Here is a 12,229-nt window from a genome sequence, read left to right as displayed (position 1 = left end):
GTGGCAGCAACGGTGGTCCATGGGCTGCTTTGGGTTTCAGTCCTTTTTAGTTCCCAGGAAACTGAATTCTCTTCTACTTATTTTCAGATCTCAACACAAGTAACACTTACTGACAGAGGCCACACAGTATAAGTCAGGGACCTGCTATCCATTTTCATAGCTCCTTCTATTTTTCCTCCATTGCACCTAATTATTTGTAATTATGCTTTTTAATTTTTTAAATATTTTATTTATTTATTTGGAAGTGAGAGCGAGAGAGAGTGCAAATGGGGGAAAGGGCAGAGGGAGAGAGAGAAAGAGACTCTCCCGCTGAGTGGGGAGCCCGACGCAGGGCTTGATCCCACGACTCTGAGATTACGACCTGATCTGAAACCAAGAGTTGGACGCTTAACCAACTGAGCCACCCAGGCTCCCCTGTAGTTATGTTTCATAGTGTGAGTATTTGTTTACTGTTTGTCTCTCTCACTAGACTGTTAGTTCCTTGAGGGCAGGAATCATTTGTTCATCATAGTATCCAATCTGGCACATCACAGAACAAAATAAATATTTGCCAAATGCATACAATGAATGTGTGTGTGGAGGGAAGGGGAAATGGATATTAATATGCACACAACTCTTCGAGGAAAGTAAAGGGCTGAAATGAAAGAAGAAAAGAGAACATTTTATTATAAATTATTTCAAAATTGCTGTAAACCCATGACAAATCCCTGGGAAGCCATTTCTCATTACAATCAAACTCTGACATATTCACTATTTTTGGTCCCTTTTTAATTGAGATGTAACGCTCAGATCTTAAGTATGCCATCCAATCAGTTTTGACAAATACATACAACTCATGTAACACACAATTCTATAAAAATGCAGAATGTTTCCATTGGTCCAGAAAGTTTCTTCACCTCTCTTCAATATCCCCATTCCCAGAAATAGTCCCTGATGTGATCTCCATCACTATAAATCAATTTTACCTTTTCCAGAATTTCATGTACATGGAATCAAATTGCACGTACTTGTGGTGTGTGATGTATGAGAATTCCATTTGCTCCACATCGTCTCTAACAATTGATGTTGTCAATCTTTCTCATTTTAATCACTCTAGTGGGTCATTATGGTTTTAACTGTCATTTTCCTGATGATTAACGATATCAGGAAAGCCCCTTTTCACGTGCCTATTGCGCATTTGTGTATCTTCTTCTGCGAAGTGTCTGTCCAAGTCTTTAGACGATTTAAAAATTGGGAGTTGTCTTCTTATTGGGCTGCAGGAATTCTTTACATAGTTTGTCCTTTGTCACACATGTGTTGCAGATAACTTCTTTTAGGTTGTGGTTTGTCTATTTTTTTATTTTTTTTCCTGATGATTAACGATATCAGGAAAGCCCCTTTTCACGTGCCTATTGCGCATTTGTGTATCTTCTTCTGCGAAGTGTCTGTCCAAGTCTTTAGACCATTTAAAAATTGGGAGTTGTCTTCTTATTGGGCTGCAGGAATTCTTTACATAGTTTGTCCTTTGTCACACATGTGTTGCAGATAACTTCTTCTAGGTTGTGGTTTGTCTATTTTTTTAATAGTATCTTTTGATCAGNAATCCCACAACACCAGGATCACGCCCTGAGCCGAAGGCAGACGCTTAACCGCTGTGCCACCCAGGCGCCCCTGTCTATTTTTTTAATAGTATCTTTTGATCACGGAAAGATTTTATTTTCAGTAGGGTCCAACTTATTAGTTTTTAATGGTTCATGATTCCTCTAACAATTCTTTGCCTGCTCCAAGGTCATGAAGATATTTTTCTAAGTCTTCTTTAAGGTTATAGCTTTTATGTTTAAATTTATGGTACATTTCAAACTGGTTTCTATGTAAAGTGTGAGGAAGGGGTTGAGGTTCTTTACTTCATATAAATATATAGTTGTGCCAGAAGCACTTGTTAGAAAGATTTTCCTTTCCCAATTGAATTTCTTTCGTGCCTTGTCAAAAAAAGTCATTTGACCGTATACATCTGAGTTTACTTTATGGATGACTTATTTGTCTATCCTTTCACCAGTATCACACTTTCTTGATTATTGTGGCTTTACAGTAAGTCTTGATGTCAAGTAGGGTTAAGTCCTCCAACTTTGTTCTTTTGAAAGACTCTTTTGGTTTTTCTAAGTCCTCTGGTTTCCAAATATATTTTAAAACCAATTGGCCAACTTCTTCAAAGTCTATTGGGATTTTGATTGGTAATGAATCTATAGATTAATTTGGAAAAATCCGCGATCTTAACAATATTGAATCTAAATATTCCATGGCATACCTCTCCACTTATTTAGGTTTTCTTAATTCTTCTCAGCAATATTTTATAGTTTTCAGTCTTAACATCTTTCATTAAATTTATCCATAAGCATTTGATGTTTTTTAATCTTATAGTAAATGGTGTTCTTCCTAAATTTAGTTTTCTAATTACTGCTAGTAGATGGAAATTTAATCAATTTTTGTACTTTGACTTCATATCCTGCAACACTGCTATAAAGTCACATATCTGTTCTAGGGGTGTTTTTTGTAGACTTCTTAGGACTGTCTCTACATAATCATGTCGTCTGCAAGTAATGACAGCTTTACGTCTTCGTTTCCAACATGTATGCTTTTTTTCTTGTCATGTTGTACTGGCTAAGACCTCTAGTACGATTTTGAATAGAGGTGGTGAAAAGTGGACACCTTAGCTTGTTCTCAATATTAGGTAGGAGAAATACTCCAAAATTTAACCTTGTGGTATAATATTAGCTGTAGGCTTTTTGTGTTTCTTTATCAGATTGAAGAAGCTTCTTCTACTCCTGGTATATTGAGAAATGTTATCTATCATAAACGGGTACTATATTGTCAAATATTTTTTCTGCACCTATTGAAATGATCTTATAATTTTCTTTTTTAAACTGGTAATATGGTGAAATACGTTGGCTGATTTTTATGTATTAAATGGATCTGCACTCCTAGGATAAATCTCACTTGATCATGGAGTATTATCCTTTTTACATATTGCTGGATTCAATTTGGTAATATTTTGTTAAAGGTTTTTTCATCCATGTTCATGAGAAAATTGGTTATGGAATTTCTTTTCTTGTAATGGCTTTTTTTTTGTTTTTATATCAGGTTAGAGTAGCCTGATAAAATGACTTGGAAAGTGTTCCTTCTTCCTCTATTTTTTGAGAATTTACATCAGATTGTTATTATTTCTTCCTTAAATATATGTTAGTATTCAACAGTTAAGCCCTCTGAGCTTAGAGTTTTCTTTGTGGGAAGTTAATTACATATTCAATGTCCTTAACAGATTTAGGACTATTTAGATTTTCTATTTATTCTTATGTCAGTTTTGTTAATTTGTGTCTTTTTTTTAAGATTTTATTTTTCAGTAATTTCTACACCCCACATGGGGATTGAACCCACAGCTTCAAGATCAAGAGTTGCATGCTCTTCTGACTGAGCCAGCCAAGCAACCCTCAATTTGTTTCTTTCAAGGAATTTGTCTATTTCATCTAGGTTGCTGAATTTATTGGCAAAAGTTGTTCATAATATTCCCTTATCATCCTTATATCTATAGGGTCTGTAGTAATGTCCTTTCTTTTTATCCCTTCTGATATTTTTTATCCCTTTTATCCCTTCTGATATTAGTAATTTGTGTTTTCTTTCCTTTTTCCTTGATCAAGATTTCTAGGGGGTAATTAATTTTGTTGCTTTTTAAAGAACCAAATTCTAGCTCTTTGATTTTCTTGATTCATTTTTTAAAGAGGATACTGTAGATAAAATTAAAGGCCACTATAATCCCTTCCCTAAACCCACTCCTCTCCTTCTGTTCCTGAGGTACCTATTCTCCTAAGTTTCATGTTTACCATCACTCTACCATTTGTATATTAAAATAATGCTAATTTCTGCTACTGTACTAGGACCTTCTATTTACTCACCATGTTTCCAGCTTCTGCAGCCAGCCGGGCAGCATAGCGAGCTATAAGTCGGTGTTCCTCATCCAGTCGGCTGGGACTGTCCAGGACACTGCCAAAGAGACAAAAAATTTAATAGGTGTCCATTAAACATTCCCTACCCTTGCTTTTCTCTTAGAAAGAATGGATGGGAGAAAGCTTGTAAAAAATATGGTAGTAAAAGAAACAGAGGCCTAGGTCATAGATACTAATGGTCTTCTGAGAGAAAGGTGGTTTAGAGAAATGATGAGACCACACATGCCCTCTCTCTTCAGCAGCATCCCCCCTGTTCCTACACCATAAGAAGGGGCACTTCCTTTTGAATGCAAGGTCTGAGAAAAGACAGAGTATCTGCAAAGCCGGGGGGGGATTTCTAATCAAATGTTTTGGAAAAACTTATAACTTTTAGACATAGGTCTTGAATTTTAAAGGCCAAGAGAAAACTAAAGTATCATGAAAAACAGAGGGCTGAAGAAAAGTACACTTAACACTGGCTAAACAAAACTGAGGAGCCCAGGCAAGGGCAGGTCCAACATATGGTAAAGTTGGAGAAGAACCCATGGTATCAAACATTCCCTTTCAATGCTTCTTTCCCTTCTTTTATCATGCTTGTTCCACAAGTATAGTCCATCTTAGACTGAATTAATTTAGTCCATTACTCTTTCACGAGTGTACCAGCACCCTAACTTTAAGGTCTTTAAGACCTGCCTAGCTGGGATATCAGATACTGCTGCACCTGGATGAAAGAAGCGATCTTGAGTAGTAGGCTAGCTCTGTGTATACGTGATGCGGTGAACTTTTGACAGGATTATGAAATAACGGACTCCTTTAATTTAACATGTTACATCAACTGTCATTTATCCATAGCAGGGCACTCCTAGATTAACAGGGACTGTGGCTGTAGAATTCTGTTTAAGTCTGGCAGATGCTTTAAGGTAACAGTGATGATGACGACTGACCAGAGATGGCTGTTGCACCCTGCTTCTACTTTGGCCCTTGGTTCTCGGCATTCCAAAAACCTTTGAATAGAATTTAGCAACATGATGAGTAATACAAAAAAATTTAAAGACATGAGTTCAATACTCATCAAATCTTGTAATAATTACTGGGGGGAATCCGGGAAGGGTGAAGTTAAAACAAGAGATGTGTCTGACCTTTTCATGTATAGAATCAACTGTATTTTTCCTAGATTTTTTTCACTGTCCTATATTTCTATCGTTGTGGCTAATTCTTTAAACTTAACTTGGTCTTTCCTCTAGGATGTTTTTTTTTAACGTACTTCTTCTGTCTGTGCCACTTCTGAATACTTTATAAGTTTACGTATGCAAATGTCAGTCTGTATCATCAATCCTCTCACAAGATGATCTTGTAATAAGAACATGCTACCATCAGTTGGCTTTAATACATTAGGGTCAAGGCCCCAAGGTCAAGGCCGAACTGTAATATTTGTACCTTAAAGTTGTTTGTTGGAAATAAGACAACTACCTTTAACTTAAAAAAAAAAAGAACATTTAATTATACAAGTGGATACTATTACAGAGGGATTGGCAACCCAAGAAATGGGACTTAAAGTGGCTGTCCTTCCTTTTGGCAAGGGATATAACAAAAACTTGATTTTTTCCTCTGTGCAAAAGAGCTCCCCCTCCTCCACCATGTTCCATCTCCCCAAGAAGGTTAATTCTACTTGTCATTTATACCCAAGTGTGGACAACATGGTTGCTTTAATTGGCTATGCTTTCCAGCCAGAAACTAGAACTTTATGTTGATGAGAGGTTTTAAGGTCAATGAAAATTAAGAGGAAAATGAGAAAGGTTCCTTATTTTTCTGCTTGAGCTGACTTTCATTTTCAGAATTAGCCAGGAAATTTCTGACTTCTTTGAGGAAGCATGAAGCTCAGCTCCTTAGACTATAAATCAAGAAGAGATGCAGTACTCACCCAATCCTCATGCTCTCCCAGGGCTCCCAGCCACCAGTTCTTGCTCAGGAAGCCTAATCCCTAAGCCAGGATGCTCAAGGACCTTAGCTAAACCTCCCATAAATCTTTTGGGGCTGAAATATCAGGCTGCAGTCTCTGCCAACATTCTGCTTCTATTTTCACCATGGAAACTTTTAATCACCTGGACAACTGCCCTTACTGATAATAAGTAAGCTGTCCTGCCAGGGATGAGACAACTCTATTCCTAGAGACCCAAGGAGCTGGGACAGAGCTCACGGAAATCATCCGTTGGCTGAAGAGGCACTCTTGGTGATATGATGCACAATTATCAGGCCTTTCCTTCCCTCCTGTAGAAAAAGCCTATTAAACATACTTGGGAAGTAGGAAAGTAGACTTTAGAGTTAAATAAATGCCTAAAAATATCAATGCTATTTAGTCACACTGGCAAAACTATGGGAAATGGTATGAAGTATAATACAGAAAACAGTCCTTTCCAAATATATATTTTTTCACATTTATTATTTATTCTTATTATCACAGGAAATAAAAACAAGGTCAAATGACCTTCCCACAGAGTCATGGCATGTTCTGGGCAAAACTAAGATCAAAATGTAAGGCCCCAGCTTCTCTTATGTGCTTAGTTAATAAATTATGCTTCCTCTCTAAGAATAAGAATCTATCTGCTACTACATAGAGTAGGAGGGATGGCTTTACATTATTTAGACTTTACCTGCTATTCTCCTTGCAGAATGGTGGTGGCTATGGGCACAGAGTGGACAGGTAGCTTTGGGTCTACCTGAATATAACAGCACGTTGTTTGGTATTAATTCTTTTAAAGGGTTAACTTTGCTGTAGTTAGTGGTTAACAAACGTTTTCCTATCCTAACCCACTGAGGAACCAGGCGTATTTCCACCATTAATTAATGGTGAGTCACTACCAGTAGTTTTCAGAGAAAGGGGAATATGGAGTTATTGCAATACATATAATTATCATGTGAGGAGGTGCATATCATTTGGGAAAAGTCTCGCGCAAATGACAATGATCCAATACCACTGCTGCAAACCACTGGTTTAAATAATCGATAATGATAGATTTGGAAGAAGAGATGACGTAACATGCAAAAATGTTACAAGGTGATGGTATCAAAGATTGGACAAAGTGAGATATCTGTGGGTTGATCAACCCTACGCTCGTCGACAGAAAGGTTTCGTTATTTAGACAAGAACGAGCAGTGAGAGGTTGCATCAAATAGCTCTGTGAATGTCCATCTCTGGGACTGCCTATCTGTTGAGATTTACATAGCCTTTAAGTGTAAGCTGAAGGAAGTGAACTCCACTTTAAAAGAGCATTTCTGACTATATGTTTAGGTAAGTGCCCGGGCTTGGCAAGGCTCCTTCTCTTTCAGAAGTTAATGCTTAGCAATTATTTAAACTCTGCCAAACATAGCTGGTAGCTTCTCAAGAAAAACCCCACATGCAGAGCTTTTTCCAGTTGGCAAGCCCAGGTAACACAGCTCTCCCTCCCTCTGATCAGCCCTTGGCTCCCCGCCTGCTGCCGCTGTCTACCACTGACCGTGCACAGTGCTGAAGACGGGCCACATAGGAGGCTATCAGCGCATGCTCATCGGCCAAGGGACTGGGTATATCCTGGCTATACTGTAACCTAGGAACAACGGAGGCAAAGACAGCAAGCACAACACAAACACGTACAGAGTGAGAAATGAACATGGATTAAAATGGGCAAACTTCAAAGAAAAATAAAAAAATTATAAATCATGATAAGGAAAACAATAAAAAACCACAATGCATAATGGAATATGGTGTTAGACCATAGAAAATACATTTTACAAATCCTTTGAACAAAAGCAGTCTCTTAGGAAACAGCCTTGGCTGACTGACTCTTCAGCCTCTGAACAGGAGAAACCAAGGAGGGGTCACCAAGAAGCCCTGCCCCCCCAGTCATATCCAGGTTCTGGGCTCTGGGAGGGATGCACCTTTGAGGAAATGGCCAATGTGGAAAAACAGGCAGAGTGGGTCTATTTAATATCACCAAATGCCCCCTAATGCTTTTATAGCTTTTGTCTACACGTAAAGAATTTTCAGTGTTACCTCATGAAAGCAGTTAAACCCTGTTATTTCTATAAGCATACTGCCTTTAGCATCATTCTATTTTTTCCCATAAAACTGATTCTTATACCCAACTTGTTAGAGTTGTTTCTCATTGTAAGACAACACTGTATACATTCTGAGTGAGGCTTTTTTTTTTAAAGATTTTATTTATTTATTTGACAGAGAGACAGTGAGAGAGGGAACACAAGCAGGGGGAGTGGGAGAGGGAGAAGCACTCCCCGCTGAGTAGGGGAGCCCGAAGCAGAGCTTGATCCCAGGACCCTGGGATCATGACTTGGGCCAAAGGCAGATGCCCAACAACTGAGCCACCCAGGCATCCCCGAGTGAGGCTCTTTTACAGACATTCAAAAGGTCCTTAAACACAAAAGTTTCTAAAAATGTTTTACTCCAGAAATGTTAAACCATGCACAAAATGGAGAGTAAACTAATGACTACTTTTTACATAACCATCACCAAACTTCAACAAAAACCAACATTTTGTCAACTTATTGAATCTATTCTTCCTTTGCTCAACTTTTTGTCTAGAAAGAGATAGCTGGAGCAAATCCCAGACAATTTATTATTTCATTTGGGAGTACTTAATCTGCATAACCACAATGCTATCATCACAACTAAAAAAAAAATTAACAAAATTTTAACTCAGTCCATCTGAAAATTTTCTCAAATCTTAAAAAAAAATCCCTCTATGTTTAGAATCAAGATTCCAACAAGGTCCACACACATTGCATTTGGTTGATATGTTTCTGTTTTTAATCTACAACAGTTCTTCCTTTTCCTTGTTTCTGTCATGTCATTTACTTGTGAAGAAAGCAGGTTACCTAGTAACATGCCCTACATTCCGGATTTGACTGATTGTTTCCTTGGTGCCATTTAATTTGTTTCTCTATCCCCTGTGGCTACAGCTAGAGACTTGATTAAAGTTTCTGCTTTCGTTTCATTTTTTGAGAAGGGGCTAGAATCTGTTGTAGGTAATATGGTATACTTATAAATCAAATAGGGGACACGTAAGGGAATATAAATATTGATCAGTGGATTCAGATGTTAATGGTTACATCTCTCCATTATAAAGTCCTCCATCAACTTTTCACCTAATGGTTTTAGCATTTACTAATGATTTTGCCTAGATTCATTATTTCTTGGGAGAGGGGGGTTTACAAAGATATAGTTTCCAATTTTATCATCTTTTCCGCATTTATTAGTTTTCTCTGTTTATCTTGAAATATTAATCATTCAGAAAAGGTAAAACAAATGGTTGGCATTTCTTAGTATTTAACAAATTTCAGAACAATGAATTAGTGCCCTAGCAACCTCCAATGGTTACCAGGGAGTTTTCTTTTTTAGTATCATTATGAATTCATAGATTTTTATATGTATCTGATTGCTTCACTCCATTACAATCATCTTTTTGATGCTCAAATTGTCCTATCTTTGGCCAATGGGAACTCCTATAAGTAGGCTCCTGTGTTAATCTAATACATCCATTAGATATCATCAGCTTCCTTGGTTGACACAGTAAGATGCCCCAATCTCGTCTTGTGTATGTCCTGCCCGGCACTCGGAATCAACTATTCCTTCAAAGATTGCAGGTTCCCTTTACCAGGAAAGAGTGTTTAGAGACCGCAGTTAGGGTACTACGGTGCTCCCTGTTCCTGGATGATCACTACTTCTAGAATTTTTCTGTGGATAAAGATAGGAAATCTATATATTTTAGAAGGAATAAAAACAGGTTCTCTCACTACTTTCAAATGCCATTCAATTTTCTGCTAGTACACATTTTTTTTTTAAAGATTTTGTTATTTATTTGAGAGAGAGAGAGAGCACAAGCACAAGCAGCAGGAGTGGCAGGCAGAGGGAGAAGCAGACTCCCCACTGAGCAGGGAGCCTGATGTGGGGCTCCATCCCAGAACCCTGGGATCATGACCTGAGTGAAGGCAAACGCTTAACCGACTGAGCCACCTAGGCACTCCATGTGCATTGTTTTTCCTGAGAAATCACTTCAAAAAGCTTATCTTTTTTCCCCTGTATATAACATCTTTTTTCCTCTCGCTGCTTTTAATACTTCATCACTGGTTTTCAGCAATTTGATTGTGATGTGCCTTGGTATGGTTTTCTCTGTTTATCCTGATTATAGTTTGTTGAGCTTCTTGTATCTATGGGTTTACAGTTTTCATCAAATTTGTAAAAATTTGGAAATTTGGAAAAAAATATTTCTGAAATAAACTTTCTCTACTTCCTCTGTTAGGCTGCTTACCATTGTCCCACAGGTCTTGGCAGCTCCGTTCATTTTTCAGCATTGCATTTTGGAGTTTGTATTGCTATGTCTTTAAGTTCTGTAATTTCTGATATACTGTTAAGTCCATCTACTGACTTTTTCATTTCGGGTATTATGTCTTTCAACTCTAGAAGTTCTATTTTTTAATTTACAACTTTTTGTCATTGAAGCAGAATATATATGCAGAAACTTCCAATTATGTTTATAGTTGGTTCCTTTATATTTCCATTTTTTTTTGCTCATTATGTTAATATTTTCCTTTACATTTTTGGTATTTATTGTGGTTGGGTTTTTTTTTTTAAAGATTTTTATTTATTTATTTGAGAGAGAGAGAATGAGCAGAGAGGACAGGCAGAGGGAGAGAGAGAGAAGCAGACTCCCTGCTAAGGAGGAAGCCGTACAGGGGGCTCAATCTCAGGACCTGGAGATCATGATCTGAGCCAAACGCAGACGCTTAACCAACTGAGCACCCAGGTGCCCCTTTGTGGCCATTTTAAAGTCCAGCTCTGTTCACTGCATCATGCCTGTTATTTCTGGATCTGTTTATATTGACTAATTTTATTCTGGTTACAGAACATATTTTCCTGCTGCTTCCTATATCCTGTAAATTTTTATTGGATGATGGAAATTGTGAGAATTACATTGCTGAATGTCTGGATTTTGTTGTCTTCTTCTAAAGAACCTGGTAGTCAGTTAATTTAATTGTGGACAGGTTGGTCCTCTTGAGGCCTGTGTTAAAGTTTCAGCAGTGCAGATCTAGGGGAACTTTTATCTAGGGCTATTTTCACCCTGCTCCTAAACTGTGGCCCTTCTGGGGTCTTTACTGAACGCCCCCAGTGTTTGAGGATGTCTCTACTTTGGTTGGTTGGAACCCAAACAACAGGTTGAGCTTGATCAGCTGTTCCACTTTCTAATCCCTGGGACTTGTTCTTTTCCAGGTAGATGTTCTTTGGCGTCTTCTGAAATCTCATCCTATGCAAATGCAGCTTAGTTTTCAGCCAAAGACATAAGGGACCTGTACGCAGGTTTATGGAGCTCTTTCTCTGCATGCTGCCTCCCCCTGGTATTCCTCCCGGCAAATTCCAGCATCCCCAAACTCCACTCTCTCCTTCCATATTCTCAGCAAATAGGGCTTGCCCTGCTTGTCTCCAGCACTAGGCTTTAGTAAATGCCTCCCAGTAGAAAGCCTGGGCAATCACAGGACTCTCCTCATTTATTTCCTTTCCCTCAGAGAATGGTCCTGCCCTACTTGCTGTCTAATTTCTGAAAACAGTTGCTTTAGTTAGAATAGTTTTCTAGAAGTTTATAGTGGGAGAACTAATCTGACATCAGTTACTTCACTATGACCAAAGGAAGTTCTCTCTGTAGTAACTCATTTTTTAAAAAGATTTTATTTATTTATTTATTTATTTATTTAAGAGAGAGAGCACGTGCAAGTGCGTGTGTTAGTGCAAGCAGGGCTTGGAGAGGGGGAAGGGAGAGGGACAAACAGAGTCAGTGCTGAGCGTGGAGTTGACATGGGATGGTGGGGGTAGAGGGGTTAGATCTCACGACTCTGAGGTCATGACCTCAGCCGAAATCAAGAGTTGACCGCTTAACCAAGTAAGCCACTCAGGCACCCCTGTAGTAACCCATTTTTATACTTTTGTAAAGTATTGGTCTATTTCAAACTAGAAATTAGAACAAAACAAAATTGCTTCTTTAGAAGACAGACTGAAAAGTAGAACTGTTATAGAAGGCCAGCATAAGGGCTTCAGCTCTTACTCTGATAGGAGAAGTTGCTGGTGGATTCTGAGCAGAGGCAGGGTATGCTCTAACTTATATTTTAATAATATCATTTGCACTATGGAAGATGAAGTGTCAGAGAGTGGGGAAGAAGCAGCTAATTAGAAGCTTCCTGCAACATTCCAGACGAGAGACAAGAGTGGCTAGGAGAACAGCAGCAGCTGT

General features: G+C 38.3%; 1 protein-coding gene across 8 annotated transcripts in view; it reads right to left on the bottom strand.

Annotated features, from left to right (window-relative positions):
- Positions 1-12,229, bottom strand: part of DTNB (dystrobrevin beta) — a 251,360-nt gene that overhangs the window by 65,158 nt on the left and 173,973 nt on the right. For all 8 annotated transcript variants that reach the window (XM_034659796.1, XM_034659801.1, XM_034659799.1 and 5 more), the window contains exons 11-12: positions 7,451-7,540; positions 3,927-4,014 (exon numbers count right to left, since the gene is read on the bottom strand). In XM_034659796.1, coding sequence (XP_034515687.1) covers positions 3,927-4,014; positions 7,451-7,540 — 178 coding nt within the window. The remainder of the gene's footprint in view (positions 1-3,926; positions 4,015-7,450; positions 7,541-12,229) is intronic.

This window comes from Ailuropoda melanoleuca, chromosome 4 (assembly GCF_002007445.2).
Source record: "Ailuropoda melanoleuca isolate Jingjing chromosome 4, ASM200744v2, whole genome shotgun sequence".
Taxonomy (NCBI): domain Eukaryota; kingdom Metazoa; phylum Chordata; class Mammalia; order Carnivora; family Ursidae; genus Ailuropoda; species Ailuropoda melanoleuca.
The sequence above is the reverse complement of the archived record's forward strand: the minus strand, read 5'-3'. Positions and strand labels throughout refer to the sequence as shown.